Source organism: Rhinolophus sinicus, chromosome 14, assembly GCF_057876585.1.
Source record: "Rhinolophus sinicus isolate RSI-liver-muscle chromosome 14, RSI-T2T, whole genome shotgun sequence".
NCBI classification, from domain to species: domain Eukaryota; kingdom Metazoa; phylum Chordata; class Mammalia; order Chiroptera; family Rhinolophidae; genus Rhinolophus; species Rhinolophus sinicus.
In genome coordinates this window covers 106102945-106127561 of record NC_142514.1, presented here as the reverse complement: position 1 = coordinate 106127561, position 24617 = coordinate 106102945, and the positions used below count along the sequence as shown (strand labels likewise).

Below are 24617 nucleotides of genomic sequence, written 5' to 3'. Positions count from 1 at the left end.
TATGCCTCAGTGTGCTTAAAAGAGCTAACAAATCCAAACAGATGAGGACTGCAATTGCAGCTGACCATGGAAAGTCTAAACCCGGTCTCAAAGGAATTTATGCTAAATTTGTTTGGGCAAGTACCCAGCCCAAACTCTTCAATCATTTTAAGTAAGGGTCACAGCATTTTCTTCCTCTTCCTCCTCTCCCCACCTCCTTTCCCCTCATCATTTTTTCACAACCCTTTAAATATGTAAAAAACGTTCTTAGCGTGAGAGTTTGTGGATTCTGTAAGAAACCCGGCTGGGCCTAAGGCAGCCAGCTAAAGAGGAAAAAGAAATTCTCAGCACTCCCCCTGGTGGTTTGAGTGGATCCCAAGTTTACAAACTGCTCAACACCGCACACAACAAATGTTCATCAGTTCCGTTTTTGGCCAACTGTAGATTCCCAGTAGCTGACCAGAAAATAACTAATGTGGAAAGATACAAAGCAAAAGATTTTACAAGACAACCAAGGACAATTGAGCAGTTGTTAAAAGCACAGGCTATGAAGTGAGACCACAGAGGGTTAGTGTCCTGGCTCCACTACTCAGGACATCTATGACCTTAGACAAATCCTAGTCCCCATCATCATCCAGGGGTTGTTACATGAAATGAAATAACATAACTGTGTACAGTATTCAATAATGACAGGGATTTCAAAGTGAAAGGTAAATGGTGGTACTTAGAATTTTAAACAGTAAAAGGAAATCATTGGGTAAGAAAATTGATCAATTTCCCAGGAAATAAATCTTGGCAATGAGCTTTAAAATACAAAAGCACCTTTGAACATCTGTAAAAGATGGGCAAACCATTAACTTAATCAAAATACAAGAAATTCAGTTTAGAAAAATATATTTTTTTCCTTCTAAATTTAACAAATTAGAAAGTGGATGAACTTACATGCAATGCAACTAACAAATGAGATACAAAGCTATCAGTCACCAGGCACTGCTCCAGAGTTGATCATTGCCTGCTCTTATTTCACCCCATTAAGTTTCTCAACTCTTTAATCTACTTTTATCGTTCAAAAAACTGAAACATGACAAATGCTTACTGGTTCCATCCATTTCCAAAGTAGAAAATATACATTTAAATAAAGGCCATACTGGACACCAAAGGTAAAACAAATACTTTTATTGCACATTTATAAAATCTGCATAGTTCTATCAAGCATTCTTCCCTCCCATGATTCCCTCTTTAATCAAAAAATTTGATTAAAACATAATACCCAATCTGGAACTTTTTAAAAAAATGGTCAATAGGGGATATTTCTCTCACTACCTATACATATATATGTAGATTTCTTTTTATTTTTACAAACCCACATCCCATATTTTTTCAAAGCAAAAGGGGGAGGGTATCAAAATGTTCTTTTGGGCCAGCAGACTTAGACATCTGTTTTTGAAAATTTTCCAATGTTAGAAAATTTTACCTAAATGGTTAACAACTATTAAAACACAATCTTTAATCATCAGTGTGATCTCTGTTTCTATGAGTCTGTTTTTGTTTTGTTCAGAGGGAAGGGGGTGGGGGTATGGGTCAAAAAGGCGGAGGGAAAAACAGCCAATAATATTGTGATCAGTTTGCACAGTGACAGATGATTACTAGACTTAGTGTGGTGATCACTTCGTAAAGTACATAAATGTCGAATCAATCACTATATTGTACACCTGAAACTAATATAATATTTTATACCAGCTATACTTAAATTAAAAAAACAAAGCCCCCCTCCCCAACCAAAAAAAGGGCCAACCATTCTAGTATAGGACACCCGAGAGTTTACATATACACACTTCCTCATTTAGAAAAACAAAACAAACAAAAAAACCCATTACTTTTAGTCAAGTTTCACAATGCTATTACATTTAAAGTCCTTAATGCTCTCCTTTCTTTCACTCAGGACTGAGCATGAGGTTTTCTGGTTTATTTAAAAATATAAAATAAAAGAGAGAAAAGAAAGAGGAAAGGCAGCTTTCTTTTGACTTTTCAGAGTCTTTCAGCCACATGACCTTATGTTCTTCCCACATGTAAAGGGTGGTGGTGGTTTATCAGCAACCCACTTTGTCAGCTCCTGTCAAGAGCCAGGCGAGGTTTATATTTCTTACCTCTTACAGTTAAGAATTTTTACATGTCATCTGTATTTGATAAAATAACTAGTAGCTGTTCATCTGGTGAGGGTTCTGATGAATCACCCTTCTATTCCACTGTCAAAAATATGTATGCCTGAAGGATAATTTTAAAAGTGGCAAAAGGCTTAGAAAAGCCCAAGCATCCTTGTAGGTACAAGAAGTCATTTCAGTTCTTCTGGCATAATTAGATACCTTAGTATACTGGTTCCTACCTTTTTTAGTGAAATTGCTTTTGTTATTCTATTCCTAAAAAGTGCAATTTTATTTTCAATCCTTTGTTAAACACACAGCCTAGTTGGGGTCTGGATCTGAATCTTACTTTTTAACCTAATTCCTTTCCCATGGTAGACACTGTGACAACAGACATCGGTGCAATAGGCAGGCAACCAAAGACCAGGATGGGCCTTGAATACGTGGGGCTTATTTCACTGTCACAGTTGAAACCCCTTGAATTGACTCCATGACAGCTGCAAATCGGCTACAAAGGTCATAGGGAGAATTGGGTCGAATAGTTGGAGGCTCCTTCAAGACAATGATTTCTGCAGAAGGATCTAGAAGCCTGGGCAGAAACTCCCCTAAGCACAGCTGTAGATTTTCTGTGGAGGGAAAATGGATGGTTACATATATAGCTAAATAGATCTCTGAGTAAAATCTAGTAAGTCTGCAACTATATAGCACTCCATATAGCCCATTACCCAACCTTAAAGGTCAAAGAATTATTCTGACTAGCTAACAACAAATGATAATTCTTTCAGGCCAAACCAGGAGCAAAACCCTACTTGCCAAATATACCACAGCTTTAGGTCATTGCTTTAAAATATCTGACCTGTGGCAGAATAACACTATATATTCACTTCATTATGGATAGGTCTTCTAATCCATCATCCTTCTAAACTTTGAGAAAGTGGATATAACACTCTGTACCATAAATATAATGGTGTTTTCTTTCAAATGATTAAAATATACCAATGTGTACACATGGCATTAAGCTATGCATCACACACCATCTCAATAAAATCTGAAGACATTAAAGGCATTCATTTAGAATGTACACCAAGTTTTTCAAGCCTATAAAACTCACAAAAAAAAAAAAAAAAAAAAATTTAGGCTGCCTCTCCAAAATGCTTTGGAAAAACAAGAACACTTCATTTACTAATCTATTAATCTCAACAGCATCAGAGTTAATATGATTATATTGTGATATTTCAAGCCAGAGGAAAATTTAGTTATGGCACCATCAGGTAATCAAGCTGCATAAACAGATGTTGATGTTTAAACTATAAAATTAGAGTTCAGGTTTTGGCAGTTGAAAAAGCAATAAAAGTGTGACATTCCTGGAGAGCAGTGATGTTTTCAAACAGGGCTTCCTGGTTGTCTGTGGAGATGCTTCAGCAGCCACAGAGGAGGAAAGAGGCCCAGAGGTCCAGGCTCCCATCCCTTGTTTCAATGGAGCAGATGTACTTTTAACTCATTTATATACTAGGGGATTCCAATAAGCCCTTAAAAAAATGTGGCAACCAGTGCTACAAAGTGAGACCACTGTAATGTCTACAATTGCCGAGAGGCTTAGAAATTGGCAGTGCTCAACACAACATACCTGCAATATCTTGCCCAAGGTAAGAGCACCAATGTTTTCTCATGATCTCAATGGCATCCAGGTCATCCTTGGAGATATCATTATTAATGATAAGGTGAATGCAGGGAATGATCAATTCATTCATCACACTGATGCCCTCTGTTACAGAGTGGTCATCATTTGTTTCAAAGAGAGAAGCCGCTTTGGCATTCAGCTCCTACAGATAAAAGGCAGAGTGAAAAAAAGTCAGAAAAAGATAAATACTTTTTATAGAAGATACTGAACAAGCAGTTCCCAAACTTTACTGCACATTGGAAATGCCTGGAGGACCTTTAAAAACTAATTGTTTTAAAAACAATTACTCCAGACGTGCTGATGTAATTGGTATGCAGGTGACATAGGCACTGGGATTTTTTTAAAAGCTCCCAAGGTGATTCTAATGCAGTGAAGCCTCTGACCCACCGGGCTAAACTTGCAAGTCAAGGTCATGCTTAACACCTGCTCCTAACAAAAGGCCTATTCGATGGTTCTAAATCTCCACTGAGCAGCAGAAGCCCTGCAAGACATGCTGATGCCCAGGATCAGATTTAAGCGTCTGGGGAGGGGCCTGTGCATGACTGTGAAAGCTCCCTTGGTGACTCTGATGCACACAGGGGAGAGACCAGCGATGGACACAAACTAAATCACTACTACCGTCTACCTGTGCGAGCAGAGCAGGACATTCAAAATGTGATCTGTACTTGGAGATTTAAAAAATAAAAGCAGGGGGTGGCCGGATGGCTCAGCTGGTTAGAGCGTGAGCTCTCAACAAGGCTGTCAGTTTAATTCCCACATGGGATGGTGGGCTGTGCCCCCTGCAACTAAAGATTGAAAATGGTGACTAGACTTGGAGCTGGGCTGCGCCCTCCACAACTAGATTGAAGGACAATGATTTGGAGCTGGTAGGCCCTTGAGAAACACACTAATATTCCTCAATAAAATTTTTTTTTTTTAAAAAAGTCTGACTCTAATAAAATTCAGATCCATTAAATCTACAATGCTCTTTTTTCAAAGTCCCCTGCCACACCTATAACTGACACAGAAATCAAAGTATAAATCAGAAAATAAAGCTCCTGAGGTCAACATGCTCGTACATCACGACTTAGTCTCTCCATTTGGTATTAAGAACAAGGCTGTGGTAGAAATGCTGACCTGACTCTCCCCGTGAGGAGCAATTCTGCGGGGTGTCAGGGAAGACAAACACAAGGACACAATCTGAGGCCAAGGCCCCCTCTTTGTAGTTTTCTGAAGAACAAGCACCTGTTTAATTAAACTTTTGTGTAGGAAGAGGGTATATGGGTCTGCATTTCCATGTGGCTGCCACATGCAAAACAGCTGGTATATGATAACATTATTAACAGAATAGCAGGACCAATTCTTGGCATTCATACCTTTAAAAAACAAACAAACACTGGAGTCTCTTTTAAGTCACTAAAACTCTCATCCAGCAAGGAACACAGAGAAAGCACTGCATTCCTTCAACACACATTTATTATATGCTTAGTACGTGCCAGACACAGGGAAAACAGCTGAATAAGAAAATCTGTGCTCAAAGAACTCACAATCTAGTAGGAAAGCAATGTGATAAAAGCTATAATGTAGGTATACATAAAGGGCACAAAAATAGGATAACTGATTCTCATCCCAACTTCTGTCAGGGATTGAAGAATGATATTCACTTTAACTTAATCGGTTTCAATGTTAAACTACTCTTGAAAGCTTGGAAAAATCTAAACTTTGGGATTATTTTGCTTTTTAAGTTGTATTTCTTCATGGCTTGGAGCAGAAGTAAAGACAATACAATAATAAAAATCATAAGGCTTTACAAACAGTACAAACCAGAAGGCATTTTCTTCGGTATAAAGCGATCACTGATTCCTTCACTCCCCGTCGGGGCCCCTTCATCAGCAGAGCGGCGTTGCTCTGGTAGGCATACACCAGGTAGGAAAGGGCCTCTTGGTACCTTAGAAATGGTAGATAACAACAGCTGAGCACTCCTTTCCAAAAGTCAGGTTTTAGACTTCACTATCCCTAATACGAATATTTACACAGCTGTAATTATGGAAAAGTCTTAAAGATGGAGGCAGTATCGGGTACTGGGAGAAGCCTGAAGGCCAGATTGCAGCCAGGCTCAGCTCTTCTATAAGTTGGGCAAGAAACCCAAGACTTCCCTGGCCTTCAGTTGTTCCTAACTCCAAAACAAAGAAGTGGACTAGATGCTCACTAAGGTCCACGCAAACTCTAAATTTCATTTTCTGAGTTTATCTTCATTTATCACAAAGAAAATCGGGCCATTATGTCTCTTTACTAATAAATCTTACCATTATGGGAAGGATGAAAAAACGCATGTCATGTTCAGAGCAAAACTGAAATGCAACACTGGAAAAAGTAGAGGCCCACTGGCACATGTGACAAGGGAGGTGATGCATGGCTGTGATTCTTAGTATTCCTGGGCTCACATCAATAAATAACAGTGTCCTGACCAATAAGAATCTTAGTGACATAAAAGGCAACATACTTTCCTTTTTGATAGAGTTCCAGGCCTGTTAGGAGATACACAGACACCTTTCGAAACAAACTATAATCTTCATGCCACTTCTGAAAAGGAATGACTACCATTAATGATTCTGACCACATAAACTATTTTTACACTTTCCACCACAGTTAAGTTTAAACTCAATACAAATATTCATTGAGCACATATAGCCAGGCACAAAAGTGACAAACACAAAAACTTTGAGATAAAAATGTATTCAACATTTAGAATAAACATCTACTGTTGACCTTAATTTTCAATGTCCTGTTCCTTCCACTGAGGAAGAGAAATATTTATTTCACATGAACTTAGAATTTATGATCTTAATTTCCAAAACCCATGTCAAAGTCATTCAGTTCTGGTTTAAACAAATGACCTCTCAAGTACAAATGAAACCATCCAGATGTGGAAAAGATGAAAGGACAAGGTCATCCCAATGACACAGGACAACACTCAAGCTCAGCAAGTGTGCTGGGCACACCACAGGTAGTATATAACATTGTTTTATGTACAACACAATGCTTTTTTGGAAAATCTGTAGTTACAGATGCATTTTAATGCACAAAAATTTAATTTCTATTACAGAAATATTAGAAAACTATATTATTTAAAAGAAACTAAAACCACGAGTTTAAGAATTTTATTGGAAGTACTGACTCATTCTAATAGAAGAATGGAATAAAGTAACCTGCTATTCTGAGGGTAAGAAAAGATAATTTATCCAGGTTTTTTTTGGGGGGGGTGTCACTCAGTCTGTGATAACACTAAATTATCAGTTTTGCCTCAGGAATTAATGTTTGTGGCTTTGTAGATTGAAAGAAAAGACTTCACCTTGTACTCCTCCATATTCATGTCATCTGGACCAATCTCCTTCAGTTTAGCTTGAGCCACCTTCATAATACTGATTGATCTGTGTGGACAGAGTTCAGAAAGCAATGAAAAGCTCAGTGCACAGCTTCCCCACTAGGGAAGTTAGTCAAGCCAGACCCAGAAGGAGGGGGGTTCACCTGAGTATTCTCGTCTCACCTTTCATCATAGCTAAGATTTTTATCGGCAAACTGTTCCAGAAGGGTCCGCTCTACTACCCTTTTGGGTGCTTCGTTTTGGAAAAAGTAGACGAGCACATGCTGCAGTCGAGGATCACTGTGAGGGGTGGGGGTCTCTTTGGCGAGCAGATAGAGCCTGGAGTATTCTTCATGGAATGCCTAGTGAAGACAGAATCATAGAACAGGGTGCATTGTGGGCTTCTGCACACAGAGTGATGTCTAAGGCTATAGAAGTTTCATAACTCTAAGAACACTTCTAAGAAATTCTTCTTATTAAGGAATTACAGATGCAACTATGGCATCTGTTAAGTTGTTTGCATTACATAAGGGATGAAACTCCTCTAGAATTCTGGGACCAAAAACATACTATACTCATAAGAAACATTTTTTTCATAAAATTCTCAGAAAAACAAATATTTAGTTTTCATTATTTCAGGCATATCCATGAGTCCCAAGGACGTGAATTTTACAGATCCACATAAATGCAATTTATTCAAGTACCTTAAATTTTATTCAAACACCTTAAAAAAGCATGGCCTACTTTCTCACATCATGGCTCCCAAATTACAAAGGCAATGAATGTCTCAGTCACAGCTTATTAATAGATATTTCTTAAAAACAACAACAAGCGCTCCAGGCTGAGTATGGCACAGAACAGCCCTGCTCACCACAGATGCATTAGTGCCAACAGAGGAGGGGCAACCAGCAGGGTGGGACGGGTTATTCATTAATTGGACAGGAAAGGGAGTTTTATGCTTTCCTTCAATGAAAGATATTTGTAACCCCATTTTTTTTTACCATCTAATAGAATTATTGCCCCGTTATTATAATACCTGTGGTACAAGCAAGAGAAATTAAAAAACAGAGATACCTTAATAAGCCCTGCTTCAGACCCATCTCGGTCAAAGGTCTGACGGGCTTTAGCTATGGCCAGGATGACCCCTTGCATGGCAGGGCTCAGCATCACCTACCACACGAGGGCACAAACACAGAAAGAAAAAGGAGAAGAAAGGTTCAGAAGAAGATTGCATGAAAGACAGGTGAGCAGACTGCTGAAGGGAAACGTGGCAGTGTATGCCTTGACCAGCATCTACTGTAAGTCAAGTTTCACACACCTCTTCCTATACATACTTACAGCCCCTGTTCCTCTACACAATGTCAAGACCCTGCCCAGGACAACCTATTCATGTATGTTCTCTGCAATTTAGCAGAAGAATAAAGATGTATGTCTAAAAATATCTACTATGGCACTGTTAAAGAATCAAGGTATATTGGAGCTCTTAGAGGGGAAGTGTTTGAGGTGAGAATTTCTATTTAGTTCTGTAGTTTGGTTGTGTATCCTAAACATACAAATATTGTAGACTTTTACTAAGACGAACAGTACACCTGAAACAGTCTAGAAGCTATGGGATGCACAAATCTGACTTTATAAAATGAAAACCTTCAATGATTTAAAAAATATATCTCATAGCAAAAAAAGAAAAAAGAAATCTGAGGGAGAGGATTCGTAATTGTTTATGTGCAGTGACAACTGTAAAAGAGATACACAATGAATAACTTGTGATTCTGCAGCTTCTTCATAAAGCTTTATAATTAAAAACTTCAATTTACATTTGTTTTGCTCACTGGACAACTGAAAATTTTACACTTGGAGAAAAAACAACTGACTAATACTACAAAGACTCCTAACTTAAAAGGCAATTTTTCATTCATAACACCAAAAAAGGAACTCAATTCTACCTTTCTGAGCTATCTAGGCTCTGCAGTGGCCTCGGTAGATATACGAGTATACTGGGAGCAGTGCACAGTGGGAACAAGGTTACCTTTTTAAAACTAGTGACTAAGGTCAAAACCAGATAGGCCCTCTTGTCTATTATTTGTTTCAGTGAGGAAATATTAACTATGGTCAAACACCTTACAGTATAATCAGTCAGAATAAGGGAATATAAGACTGACAACAAATAGCTAAACCCTGCCCTCGTCTCTGTACCTCCTCATCATATCCATCTGCATCAGATCTAACCAGAATCCTTCCCACACTGGGAATCTCGACTTCAGAGATCTCAGAATTAGGCTGGGCGGCAGGCTCTGCATCATTAGCCTTTTGGGGCTGTTCTGACTGCTCTGCAAGGTTTGTTTCCGGGGGCATGGGCTTCTTGGGTTCAGCTTCCTTAAATTGTGGCAGCAGAATGGACAGAACGAGTAAGAAAAAAATAGGAGAAATAAAGAAGAATTGGTTAAATGCAACAGAGACACAGAATAATAGAAACGTGAGAAAACTGTAATAGTTACTGCTGAAAACCCGCCCTCTTGAATCTGGGCTTCTTAAGTCATTCTCACCTCACTCAAGGCTGCTTCTACACCACTCTTCTCATAGGCATGTGCTGTGTTTGCAATCGCCTGGGCAGTCTGCTCCTTGGCGATCACAGCATGCTCAGATGCCAGGCAGCGAGCCCCGTGAGAAGAGGCTGCCGAATGCTCTGTTAAGGAATTACACAAAGGCATTAGCGTCTGACGTAAGTACCGCCTGCAACATTCTGCAAAAGGCAAGCAGTCGGATACAAAGTTTAATACACAACCCTTAAAAAATCTATGCAAGTTTCCCCAAGAAACTGTGACTTGAAGAAATGGCCACTTCAGCAACGACCCACCAATGATCCTGTAAAATTTAATGTGCTCCCATCTTTGTCATATTTATGTCAAGAAAGCTTCCTATAAACAACCATCTGTTAGGAAGATCACCATTTTTAGAGAAACTTGCAAATATATATATTTTGAAAGTTCTTGAGCTTTGACACATTTATATTTGTATATAGCATTACAATTAAGGCTATTATAAACTCTTTTTAAGTTAAATTTAGTGGAGTAACATTGGTTAACAACACCATAAAGTTTTCAGGTGTATGAGATTATAATTTGACATCTTTGTACTTTATTATGTGCTCCTCATCCAAAGTCTAGTTTTCTTCCGTTACCAGATTATCTGACCTGGTGGAAGATCACCTTTTTTCCATAAAGTCCACCTATTAATCCTATCATAGTCCCTCCTGCAACCCGGGAAATAAGCAAAAACTAAGCAGAGTAAAAGTACAGGTAGCTAGTCTCTGCTATTACTTCCACTCATCAGAATCACATGGTGAAGCCACAAGGCAGTCCATCGGGCTGTGCAACACCAACTATATCTGAACTACATTGTAGTTGCAGACTGTAGCATTACTCAGTCTGCTGAAGTTCACAGGGCTGGCTGACGGAGTGCAGCATGAATGCTAGATCACTGGCATAAACGCCCTTCTCGGATACCTTGTGATGTAGAGAAATCCTGCGATGATGAGTTGGTGGAGGATTCCATTTGAGGGATTTTGCAAGACTGCTCTTCTTCCCACTCTTCTACTTCCTGTTCAAACCTCCAGTTATCTTCCTGAATGTAATGCTTGAGTTCAACAGACAGGGCTTCCAATTCTACTAACATCTGATCTGATTCATTTGGGGCTACCTCTGAGAAAGAACAAGAATGGAGTTAAAATGGAGTACTATCCAGCAAAAGGTCGTAAGAAACCAAAAGGTTCTTTCTGGAAAGGAGGAAAATAAGACACTTTGTCTTTTTTCTTACTCCTAATAAAAAATATATACATACATATATGTTCATATTCATATATATACACACACACCCACATAATCCATCCATGTACTGATAATATAAGGCCAACAGTCACAGCACACCAATAACAGTGCCTGGCGTATTAGTAGGTAGGCGGGCACTGAATATCTCTCTCTTAAAGGAATGAGTGAATGATAGTAAGAACTTAGAATAGGGGCCAATCACTGGCAAAGTAGCAAGAATGCACCAAACATTTCTTGGAAATTCAGAAAATCATTAGCTCCAATGGAAATTTCAAACTAAACAGGTTTGTTAATATAACCACTGTACCTGTCACTGATAAGAATATCCAACTCAAGACAGTCGGAGATGAATTCCAAGACATTTATACTGCCTCAAATTTCCCACAATTAAGTGCTATCAGAAAGCAATTTGTACAACAGTTAGATGGTCAATAATACCTGGTTTACTAAAAGCTATGACTAAAAATGGCAGGATATTAAGACATACTAAATTTCATTCCTAACTCTTTCTTGTTTTGAACAAAACAAAACAAAACCTACAGCAGAACACCACATCCACTTACTGGCTGCCATTAACTAGTATTTTCACTACGCAAATGACAGTTTCCACTTGTTTGTTTCTATCATATAAAAATGAGCAATACATGTAATATCAAGGCTCCTATATATCACCACCAGCCAGTAGTCATTTGTGCGGTAACTCCCACAAGCAGCTGTTCCTGCTTTCATACTGCAAATATGCAATTATGAAAATCAATTACTGTTAAGTGATCATTCTCTCCACTCCCCGTCTCCCAACCTCACTAGCAAATCAGAAAGACAACGTGCTGCCTGGACAAAGTGCCGTACATGTTTTCTTACCTATGCAACACAGTAAGGTATGAATAACAAATGAGAACACCTTCTATGATCTTAGATGTGAAATGGTAGCCATAAGAGCTCTCAGAGAAGATGTGAAAGGAAGAGAGAATAATGTAAATGGAAAACAGCACAGAATTTGGAGTCAGAACTGGATTTGAATCGAGGGCCTGCCATTTATTTACTGGCTGTATGACTCCGAACAACTAGAGAACCTCAGCTGGAAAATGTGGATAGTAAGAATTCCTACTCTGCCTACCTCCCTTTTAGAGTTCTGCTACCAGAGAAATAAAGTTTGAAAGCATGCGGTAAGGAGTAAAGTACCAATATAATTGGTAAGTATGACTGCGCTTCGCATTAGTAAGTAGTATTATGAGAAGTATGGAGTTATTCAGGCAAATCCACTTGTGAAATTTAGCTATTTTCCAAAGGGTACAAAAATGTCACTAAAAAAGAAAACTAAGGACAATTTAAGAGTCTATCAATGAGAGGCTGGTTTAATAAGTTATATACATAGTCCATGTAATGGGATTACTATGCAGTTGTTTAAAAGAATGAGTTGGTTTTATTTATGAAAGTATAGAGATTGCTAGGATACAGATTAATGAAAAAGATGCAGAATAGAATGGATCAATAGCCCATCTGGGGAAAAAAATGGGGTGAGAGAGATGGCAATAAATAAAATCTAGCATCTGCATAGAGCATTTCTTGAAGACAACGCAAGAAGCCTAATAATGAATACTTGTTGGGTTCAAGGCTGGAAGCAGGAAAGCAAACTCATTTTCCCTTTTTATTCTCTTTTGTACTGTTTGTATTTTTTTAAATGCATTATTACTTTATAATAAATTCTAGTTTAAAATTCTTTTTGAAACTGCAAGACTTCTCCCCCTTCCCTGAACAGGACAGATTTCCCCCCAGGTCTGGCTTCTGCTAAGATACTTTTACCTGCATTGAAGTGGGGTAGCTTGTCGTTAATGTACATCAGACAGTAAGCACTAACATTTCGCAGGCCTCCGTAGGAATCTCTTTCAAGTTCTTCCCAGGAAGATTCAGTAACAGAGATGTCATTGTACTTGAGCCAGACTTGTCGGGGTTGATTGTAGATATACGCCCAGTAGTGTCCAGCATTTGCTTGTCCTTCATGAACTAGAACTGCGTGCAAACGATAAGGCACCTGCAAATCAGATGGCATATTCCTCAGATTCAGCAAAGTAATCTGACAAAGTTTAGGTTCTTAACATTCAAAATTATTCCCAACTACCAGACATAAGAAAACTAATTATACATGTGTTTGATAACAGGGTTCACATCAAAACATCTTACGGAGTTTAAGATGAACTAACAAAATCACAGCCTTGGAAGCTACCAACTATGTCTCAGTTCCTGAATTTTTAAAACCAGCCAGTTGAACTAATGACCTCTTTGAGGCCTCATTCAACTCTACATTCTTACGATTACAGATTTAAAACTAAAGATAACCTAGACCTATTTATCCTCCCAATTCCAAACTTAGTTGATCTAAAATAGAATCACCTTGACCATTCATGTTAAGAAAACATTTACCATATTTGGGACCTATAACAAGTTTAGTGCCTATATCTTGTTCTATGCCTATTTTATTTGGTACCAAAATTTAAGTTAGCATATTTCACTATGAATCAGTCACATGGTTCCTACGTCTCTTCTTGTGAGTAATCATCCACTTATCTGGGTGAAGACCCTTTTAACCACATATATTTGTTTGTTTCAACATTTGAAAAGTGTTTCTTTTTTCAATATAGAGAAAACACAGCCATACTTAATTGCTAAGTAACACTGGATGAAAATGGGAAAGTCAGTCATAGAATCTAATTAAAGTTACATTTAATTAGTACCTTGACATGTTTTTACTGATGAAATTTTTAAAATAATACAAAAGAGAAAATGGGGAAAACCCAAAGTTGACATGATGCAATCCTGCTCTGCAACAAAACTGTGCCTCCAGGCAGCCCTGGAAACAGAACTCTTTTCCTCCAGCCACCAACACAGAAGCCACTAAGAGATCACGCCCCTACCTGGAATCTCTTTTCCCCCAGAATGTTATTCTAGACAAAAATTTACGTGGATAGTAAGAATTTCTGCCCTGCCTACCACCCTTTTGGAGTCATTAGAGAGATAAAGCTTGAACGCATGCTGCTAAACGAAGGCTCATGGCGCTTTACAAAGGATAGGTAAGCGGCCCCCTAGTTCAGGTTTTCCCCATTGTACTACTTAAATTACCATCAAATGAGAAATTTTTATTAATACTTGACAGCGAACCTTTCTAATATATCAAAGAAATAACAACGTGGCAGAATCAAAACAAATATATTTGGGGTTCTATTGGTGGCAAGAGATATATTGCTTTTTTTAAGTCTAAAATACAGAAACAGAACATGACCTATTTCTTTCCTAAGTTTACTCTTATATCTCAGGAAGGTTTCCATTCAGTTTCAAAGAAAACTATCCAATATCCTTTTTGTATCTACCATTAGCACCATTAGAACATGCCTTGACTACTTTCCCCTCAATTTCATTCTACCTGACGAAGGAGAGGATCACAGTACATCTGCTCAATAGTCTGGGTAGTGCTTGCAATACAATTCTTTAAATCTGTTAAAAAAGAATACTTAGTTAAAATGATTTCTATATCACATAGGCTGCTTCAACTAAGCAGAGTATTTCTTATCTGTATCTGGGGTTCTGATGATTTCAACTTCACTCTATGAACCACGAAGGAGTACACAGTTTTAAATCAGCTAGTGCTTTACGTTACAAAGGCTTTTAGTTTAATATAATTACATTCAAATTTTAAAAAATTATCTCTCATAATTGGCACCAAAATTTGTTAAAGAAGAAAGAGCCTATTTAGAAAAGAATCTTAATGAGTCACTTGGGTGTAAAATAAACGTCCCAGAGACAGCACCTGAAAGAAGGTGGCAGAGTAAGGCAGGGCTAAACTTCTGTGAATGAGAACTTGGGAGGAATCTGGATTTTCATTTTTATTTTTTTGCTCCCCAGATAAAAGGAGAAAGGGGAGGAGGAAATGTCTGAGCAACATGACCGTGACCATGAGACTAAAGGACCTTTAAGAATACAACACTGAATAATTCAATTTTATATTGTGTGCATTTCTCAAATATTCTCTGCCTCATTAACCTTCAGTAAAGCATACTTCATATAGAAAAGAATTTCAAAAGCGGAAATCCAGGAAAGGTAAATTCTAAGTTTAGGTTAACTGCAGCCAGAGTTCAGATAAACTGCAGGAAAAAAAAAAAAAAAAAAAAAAATCAGCAGATACAGAAAAATCCTACCTAAAGATGGTCATGAGTGCCTAAGGAATTTCCCGAAATGTTGTGGAGGGAACCTAGGAGGGATCTTTCCATAGTTGTATAATGGGAGTGTGTGCGGTCCAATCTTGCAGGAACTGAAAGTATGACAGAAGTCACAATCCCATGCCAAAACCCAACAGTGTATATGGCAAGGGCAGGAAGTATATCCAAGGTGCCTAACTTCCAAATACTCAAACAAACAGAAAAGGCAAAGAGTAATTGTGTGACCAATTCTAAAAGAGCCAACCTTGTATATCTTGTTCAATCTCACTCCTCCACCTCTGAAGACAGCTCTTCACAAAGGTGATCTCCTCATCTGTGACTGTCCGAGGAGCGGGGTGCTCAGGCATTTCCATGGACGACCGGGAAGATGGAAGTGGCTGGTTCATTGTCTTAGTCTTGTGCAGAGAATCCTCAGAAGAAGAAAAAGTACTTTCAACATCCTGAGAAGCGCTTTCTTTACTTGCGCTGAAGGAAGACAGAAATCATGTAAATATGATAATTTCCAAAATGTGCCGTGGCCTAAATTAATGCACTTTGTAAAGCAAGCTGCTATATGGAAAAGTACAACTGTAAGCTGGTATTTACTTTATATGTATCATCTCATTTTAAAAAAACTTGTTATGAGACAGATACTATTACTATCCCTATTATCCAATTACAAACCTAAGATTTAGAAAAATTAAGCAACTTACCCAAATTCATACAGCTAGTAAATGATGAAGAGGGATTAAACCCAGATCTACCTGAGTCTATGGCTCATGTTCTCTAATGACTTGTTATAATGCCTCTCATGAAGAAGGGAGGAGAGAGAACATGAAGACTGGAATGGAAGAATCAAGGAATCAACTATAGAGTTTCCAAGAAGCAACTGACTAAAGTAGGATGGACAGATGAATCCAGGAAGAAAATATGCAGAACAAGGAAAACGAAGTATCATCTGAACATCTAACTCAAAGGAATACAAACTAGGTAGCATCCTGGAAAAGTAACAGCAGGCAGGACATAGAGGCAGACAATCCCAGCTCTATCACTCCTTCGCTAAATACCCAGGGACAGGCAGGAGCCTCAGGTAAGTAATTCATACTCAGATCTAAAATATAAATGTTAGCTTCTTTACACCACTGCCCTAAGCTAACTGAGAATAAAACATGTAAAGTAAATGTTAATTTATCTACTAATTAACTATTGTCAAACAAACTGCACATTGACAAACCGGCAGGAATATAAGCTTCTAATTATACTTAGGTTTCTGTTTCACACCAAAACTGAAGAACATAAACTTCCTTTGGCTTCAACTTAGAAGAAACCCTAACTCCCTACTCCTCTCACCTGCTCTCTCACACATGAAATAATGGAGAAAACCTCTTCCCAAAGGAACCATATATATGGAAAAATAAGCCCAACATAAGCAAGAGAGCAGATATCTCAGAAAACACACACACACACACACACAGAGTAACTTTAAAATCCAGTAATATCAGGCGGTATGCAGTATTATTTTATGTGATCAAACAGACTGCCCAACTACTTTTTAAAAACTAAAACCACTTATATGTCACAAAGAGCCTGAAAACACTGTATGACACACCCAGAGGAAGAGCATAAGCAGAAAAGAACGAACCCCCCACCCTGACTTACCGTGTCACCCTCGGGAGATAATCGTCCTTAACACGTGGTCTGTTCTACCCAGATATGCCCTTCTATGCACACACACGGATAAATCAGTATTAACACGTGTGTGGGGGGGTCGAGTTGGGGAAATGGTTGGGTTTCTTAAACTTAAAATGCTAACCCTTTTTTTATGGTTTCTAGTGTTTTTATCAGTCAAGACGCACCCAATCACAATTGATCCGAGAGAGCCCTGGTGGTTCCTCCAGGCCACGCGGCTGGTGCAGGGGGCTGAGCTGGAACAGAGTCAGAAGGCTCCGTTTCTTCACTAGTTAAGCCCCTCTAGCCTGGGCTTCCATTTCTAGCCAGTTCTTTTCATGTTTAAAATTTCTGTTTGTGAATAAGTCTCTCTTCCCTTGATGTTTACTTAGTCATGCACACTTTTCAGCAAACAGGAGAATAAGACATTTGGGAGAGCAGGGCTGAGGTTTCCTCTGAGAAAGGCCTTTAGTGGCAGCTGTCTTATAGCTAGCTCAAAACAGGGCAGCCCTGGTGGAGCATCAAAACTCTTCCAGACAGTTCAAGCCTCTGAAATAATCCCAGCTCCCCTGTGGGCAAGATGAGTGCACCTGTAGGAACTGGGGCTGGCAAAATCCTCCCCTTAATACAGAGTTCACAGCCCTTGAGCTCCTATGGGGTAAGTGTTGAACAGGTAGAAAGATGACACATATTTCAAATTAAACCAAAAAAAAAAAAAAAAAAAAAAAAAACATGCATACATACACACTCGTATATTTTGCTTTGTTTTTATTACCTTTCCTTGGATGTCAGGTCAGAAACCGGGCAGTGCACTGAAGAAAGTGGTAATGTCATGCTCGTGTCACTTTGAGACGTCGAGCTTTCTGAGGCAGGTTTTGTACTAGCAAATTCAATAACATATTTCAGCATGTCCGGGAGTGGGAACCGAGCTGGGCCCGAGCCGTACTTCACATACCTATGAGGCAAAGACAGTGCTATTCTAACTGTCCATGTCTGTCTCGAATTTTGACGCTTGCTGACAAAAGATCTGTTATTGTGTGAAGAGTCAATGGAAAGGCTTATTCCTAAATACTATATAATATCTAATATGTTACTCAAACAATCTATAGGGCAAAATTCTCTAACTACAAAAGTAAAAATTTCTAACCATCTAAATTTGAATACCTGGCAGAAAACATTTCAAATGTGCTCCTAATCAAAGTCATGTCAGTTATGCTTCCTCTTGATATAGTATCACATTTAGGCCCTGGTCATAAATTCTGCTTCTTAAAGAAAAACAGCAATATTACCAGCACTCAAATCTGAAAATAATGCTGGTGAATTACTACCCAAGTGCTTTTCCCTTGCTGTCTTTTAGATCAACTACTTTGCGATTAGGAAAAATGAAAGAAAGCTGAAAATGAGAAGTAGATGTTGATAAAAGTCTGAGTTTCAGAAAACTGGCAATTTTTCCTTTTGCAGCGCCCTAAGTACCCTATTATTCATACACTCATTCAATAGCATAGGCAGGCATAAATTATTAAAGATTTCTTTGGGATTACTAAATAATAAATATCTTAAATATGGAACCAAAAGTAACTAACAAATTATTTTAATAATATCCAATATTCTGCCATTACTAGAATGTTAGACTCAGTAAAAAGATTTACTTTAATGAATTATACAGTTCACTCTAGTAAACAGTTTAAATAGTAATTAAACTGTTTGACTGCTTGGTACAGGTAAACTATAATTCTGGGATTACATTTACAAAGGATAGAGTCACTCCACATTTTCTTCTCTGAATAAAGTGAAAAGAAAGAAATAGGTATAGAACTAGGAAGAATAATAATTGTCTGTTTCTATATTAAAAAGGACATTATGAAATGAAAATACTAGTGGAAAATAAATATGGCGCAACTCAAAGTCAACTCCATGTTAGAGGGTACGTAACAAAGACACTTCATCTTCACTGATTTAAAGGAGAGAGAGAATGATTTCTCCCGTGGGTCTGGCTGTCACAGAGAATTACAGCTTCATTGAAAAGGATGTTGAATATGTAACGTTAGTGGAACCTTAAAGAACTGTTCTATTCCTTAGATGTACTTCCTTGCCTTAATTCCAGATGCTATTATCTTATCTACTCTCTATTTTAATCGTTCAAGATTTACTTTCTTCATGAAATATCCCTCAATATGCCATTCCCCCCAATGCTGGAAAGAACCTCTCCCCTCATGAATTCCTACAGTACACAAACTAAACCTCTCGTCTATCCCATAGACATAGTTAATATGTCTTAAGCCCTCAGTGTTTGTTGAAAGAATTAATCAATACAAGACTGGCCTGAACCAAAGGAAACATTTTCTTACGAGCAATGTGACATTAATAACCTGTCATAGGATTTTAAGCCAGCGTTTTATATCTGTAACTCTTCCCAACTGTGCTGTATTTTAATATGATACTCATGTAAAATTTCAGAAAAAGACTTCTCTAAGAAACTTATCTTCAATTTTATGACAATCATTTTCCTGTTCTTCTACTGAATTCCTTTAGACCAACTACTTCATACAATGCAGCACCTATATTAATTCAGTAGAATCAGAGCAAAAGTAGTTTCAAAAAAGATGCCTATAATGTACATAAAAAATCTTGTTTTTAATATTATATCAAGGTATCTGAGAAGAAATGGTGAACATTTTTAATTTTTTTTAAATGATAAAAGTAATACAAGTACCTGGTAGGAAAAATCAAATACAAAAAGTATAAAACAAACCATGAAAGTCAGCCAACCCCATCTCAGTTCTACTACCTAATAGTATCCATTAATAATTTCTTGTATATTTTCCCAGGAGTACACATAGACAAGCAATTTTTTAAAAAAATTACCCAGGAAAAATTACCTGAAATTTAAAAAGTCATTTTATTGAAAAAACCAGTAAAATCATACTGAAAATGCTCTGAAACACTACCTTAAAATCTAAATAAGCCAGAATACTTTATTAGTTACTGATAAATCGAGTATTTTTGAGCTATCATATATTTAAAACTTTCCAATCTTACAAAGTATCACTAAAGCCTTAAAAGTAAAATACTCCTATAGGTCGAGTCCTGTAAATCACTTCCAGGACAGTATATGAGGAATCAATCCTCAGTTTAAGTCTATATTAAGACAAATAGATGGTCCATCACCATATGTTTTGGACAAGTTCCTCCTAAGTGAGAGAGAGGACGCGGGGGGAGGGGGGACCTATAGGTGCAAGGCATGGAAAGTGTTGCCTCTCAGGGAAATTAATGACCTGTAACCAAGTGGGTAGAGGTAGGGTGGTGGTAGTAGCAAAATTGTTAAGCAGATAAACGGGGAAAAATCTACTGATACTGTATAGGAGTCCTTCTTAAATACTAAATCAATAGGCTCTATCTTGACTAGAAAAAAATTACACTGACTCCTCCTTAGAAGTCATAGGGTGACTCCAACAGAAACAGTGCAAAATAAATGAACAAAAGGGAACGATTCCCCATAAGACAAAGGACTTTGTATGTGTCAGAAATATTAGCCCTTTTAAGCAGTTAGCGGTGCTCTAGGTAGAACCGCATTGTGGTTTATTTTATTTTATTTTACCTTTCCTAGACACTCCAGAAACTGTTTTCCCAAGACAAAGGGATTGGAGTACTGTGACAGTTAAGTTTTTCATGTTTGTGAAAAAGATGGCAAGGGGAGTAGAAAAAGTAAAGGGCTATAAAATCAGCACTTCGGTTCTCTGCAATACACTGTGTGACTCGGGGTCACTTAAGTCCCCTGGGACTACTCTGCCCATGAATACGATTAATTAGCTCATTGTGAAGACTCCTTCACACTTAGAAAAATTTTCTTAGCTACTTTATAAAACATATTAGTTCATACTTAACTCTGAATTAATTTTAAATATAAGCAAATTATTTGATTTTAATGTTCTACTCTTTCATATTTCTAAGCACGACTTACCTTTCCAGTTTTTGTTGTAGGACTTCTACTTCTGCCTTCAACTTTCGAATACTCTCTCTCTTACTTCGAATAAGCTCTTTGCTCCTATACATGTACCTAAGCAAATAAGACCACAAACACAATTTATATTTAAAAACATTAATGACACAGTCTCAGCAAACTAGGGATACAAGGAAACTTCCTTAATCAGACAAAGGGTATCTATGTAAACACAGAGCTAACATCATACTTAATGGTAAAGACTGAAACCTTTCTCCAGGGAGGAACAGCGAGTGTAATGACATTAAAAAAAAAAAAAAAGAAAGAAAAGAAATACAAGGCATACAGATAGTAAAGGAAGAAGGAGAACTGCCTTTAGTTACAGATGGCATGGTCATGTACATAGAAAATCTCAAGGCATCCACAAAAATGCATCACAACTAATAAGCGAATTTAGCAAAGCCAAAAGATACGAAGTCAATTAAAAAAGAGGAAAATATCTATTGCATTTCTGTATACTCATAAAGAACAAATGGAAAGTAGAATTAAAAAAAGATTACAGTAACATTAAACAAGAATTTGGGGATTAACAGATATGTGCAAGCCTTGTACACTAAAAATTACAAAATTGATGACAGAAATTCAAAGACTTAAATAAATGGATTAAAGGAGTAAAAATTATTAAGATGTCAATTTCCCCCAATTAATCTATAGATTCAATACAATCCCAATCGCTCTTAAATAGAAACTAACAAGCTGATTCTAACATTTTTATGGAAATGCAAAGGACGAGAATAGCCAAAATAATTTTGAAAAAAGAAAATGTTGGAGGAATTACACTATCTGATGTCAAGATTTACAATAAAACCACAGGAATCAAGACAATGTGGCACTGGCGTAAGATTAGACAATAGACAGAAATTGACCCACAAATATAAGTTTAATTAATTTTTGACAAAAATACCAAGGTAATTCAATGGGGGAAAGAAGAGTCTTTTCAACAAATGGTGCTAGAATACATCCACATACCTTCTTTCCCCCTTTATTACGAAAAAAGAAAAAAAACAAATTTATCTCGTACTATAAATAAACTCCAAATGGGTCATAGGCGTGAATCATGAACGTAAGAGTTCAAATTACAATTTTTTTAGAAAGGAAAAATAGAAGAAAATCTTTGTGACCTTGGGTTGGCAAACATTTCTTAATTAGAACACCAAAAACACAAACTATGACAGAAAAACTGATATATTACACTTCATGAAAACTAAAACTCCTGCTTTTCTAAAACACTGAAAGAAAATAGAGACAGCATAGACAGAAAATACTTGGATTTGTATCTAAAATATATAAAGGACTCTTACAATTCAGTAAGAATACAACCAACCCAGTTAAAAAGTACGCAAAAGGTTTGAACAGACACTTCACCAAAGAAAATATACAAATGACCATTAGTTAAGTACATGAAAAGATGCTCAACATCGTTATCACAGAAATACAAATAAGAAGGAAAAAAAGGTATTCCTACAAATCTACTATAATGGCTAAAATTAGAAAGACTGCTAAACCCACATATTGGCGAGGATTTGGAGCCAATGGAGCTCTCACACAATGCTGGTAGGATGCAAAACTGTACCACCACTTTAGAAAACAGCTTGGAAATTTCTTATAAAGCTAAACATACATTTTTCATGCAACCCAGCAATGTCACTCCTGGGTATTATACCCAGAAGCACTAAAAACCACACCAAGAATTTTATGTGAATGTTCATAGCAACTTTATTCATAGTAGCCTGAAAATTCATCTGAAATGTCCATCAACTGGCAAATGGAAAATTGTGGTACATCCATGCAATGGAATACTACTCAATATATGAAGCAACAAATCACTAATACATGCAACAACATGGATGAATCCCAAAAACATAATCATAAATGAAAAAAGCCACAACGGGGTACATATTGAATATTAATGTTACTAATTATGACATTCTAGAAATGCGTAACTATAGGGCCAGAAAACAAGTAAGTGGTTTGCCAAGGCCTGGGAGTGGGGAAAAGGGATGGACTGCAAAGGGGCACAAGGGTACCTTTTGGGTGATGGAAATATTCTGTATCTTGGCTGTGATGGTGGTTACTAGGCTATCTACATGTGTCAAAACTCAATGGCTGTACACCTAAGAATGGTAACTTTTTTTTGTATGTCAACTATACATCAATAAACCGGACTAGAAAGAATTAATACACTATGGTTACTCCACATACTATCTTCACCCCCAAATTAGCAGGGCTTTCACCTAAAGCCTAGCTTCTCAAATTATGGTCCAGAGATCAGAAGCATCATTAGCATCACCATGAGAGTTTCTTAGAAATGCAAACTCTTGGGCCCCAACCTAGATTCACTGAATCCAAATTCGTATATTATCAAGACCTCCAGGTAATTCCTGTGCACAATATATCAGGTTGGTTCAAAAGCAACTGCGGTTTTTGCAATTATTTTTAACCTTTTAAACCACAATTACTTTTGCACCAACCTATGGACTAACTTCTGCTGCAATGCATCAAGAAGACAATCAACCACAGAACTCACCTGTCCATATAAATGATCTGAGGAAATTCCAGCTTATTGTGAATTTTCTCTGGCTGACCAAGGGACTGATTGAACTCAAATCTTGAGAGTTCAAAGGTCAACACTGGAGGTAGCTTTGTAAACCAACACTATGTCAGGAATAGAAATGTAGGAGAAATAAGTTATTTTTAGGAAATGGCAATAGCCAGATACAAAATATTCCTCATCATATTTGTTTTTTTTGGTATAGGATTTATATTCAAATCAAACTCATACTAGAGCTTTTGTTTCATCTTAAATCCGAAAGGAAATGACCACTTAGAATCATGCCCTCTTAGAGAATATGGTTAAACATTCCTGAATACTCCAAATTTATGAGCCAGTCAACAGTGTGCTGCTCAAATGTCATCCTCAGAAATAACCACCCTTAAATATGTGAACTGCACTAAGCACCTACACAACTCATACATTAAGTCATCACTACTGAAAAGAGATTCAAAACCGGAAGACAATGGCTAGCCTAACCAAAGAATTAAAAACTATGATCTCAGCAGCATGTAACTAAGGAGACAAATGCCTCCATGAATTAGCTAAAAAAAACCCAAAAATGTGTGTATATATTATATACTATTTATTTATAGTCTATTAACATAATCTGAATCCCCTTTATATATAAAAAGGAAACTTGAAATAGCCTCATGATTATGACTTCTCAAGTTTCTCAGAAAATCTCTAAATTCCAAGAATTTACAGATGTCTCCTAAGGGACCCAGACAAATGAACTTACAATGTTACCTTAAGTTTCAAGAAAGGAAAGCCCTGACTTATACAAAAGATCTCAACTGTCACTGATCACTGATGAGGAAAAGCTCAAACAGGAAAGGCATTTCTGTTCAATTCACCTGTATGCCAGAGGTCTGCATGAACAGCCTTAAAATGTTCCCTTTACCAAAGATACAAACAACTATGTTCCCTTCACATACCCTTGTCGGCACAAGGTGAATCCAGATAGCCCGTCTGACTAACTCAGGGCTAAATCTAAACAAGCATAATGATTTTGTTTATAAATATTTTATAAAGAGTTCCCACCCTTGAATAAAAGTCTCCAGAGGGCTAAGTAGCTAATGAACACTTCTTTTCTTTTTAAAAGAATGCATCAGCTCTGCACAGATGGTGCAGATGTCATGCCTCCCAATCAGGAATTAGCACTTTCCTTGAAAAGCTAGGGAGGCAGTAATTCTCTCTCAGTTCCAACCCTGCTCCACCGCTAATGCACTTCAACAAG

General features: G+C 37.4%; 1 protein-coding gene across 4 annotated transcripts in view; it reads right to left on the bottom strand.

The window, feature by feature from the left end:
• Positions 1–1140: 1140 nt before the first annotated feature.
• Positions 1141–24617, bottom strand: part of USP28 (ubiquitin specific peptidase 28) — a 60459-nt gene continuing 36982 nt past the window's right edge. For 3 of the 4 annotated variants that reach the window (XM_019753331.3, XM_019753333.3, XM_074335453.2), the window contains 16 exons: positions 23354–23481; positions 20788–20883; positions 17602–17781; positions 15424–15644; positions 14387–14457; positions 12772–13000; positions 10648–10842; positions 9688–9827; positions 9338–9517; positions 8219–8314; positions 7328–7506; positions 7133–7211; positions 6284–6363; positions 5605–5728; positions 3748–3943; positions 1141–2746 (listed from right to left, as the gene is read on the bottom strand). In XM_019753331.3, coding sequence (XP_019608890.2) covers positions 2571–2746; positions 3748–3943; positions 5605–5728; positions 6284–6363; positions 7133–7211; positions 7328–7506; positions 8219–8314; positions 9338–9517; positions 9688–9827; positions 10648–10842; positions 12772–13000; positions 14387–14457; positions 15424–15644; positions 17602–17781; positions 20788–20883; positions 23354–23481 — 2370 coding nt within the window. In that variant the 3' untranslated portion in view covers positions 1141–2570. The remainder of the gene's footprint in view (positions 2747–3747; positions 3944–5604; positions 5729–6283; positions 6364–7132; positions 7212–7327; positions 7507–8218; positions 8315–9337; positions 9518–9687; positions 9828–10647; positions 10843–12771; positions 13001–14386; positions 14458–15423; positions 15645–17601; positions 17782–20787; positions 20884–23353; positions 23482–24617) is intronic. The other variant, XM_019753335.3, reaches the window with a different exon arrangement.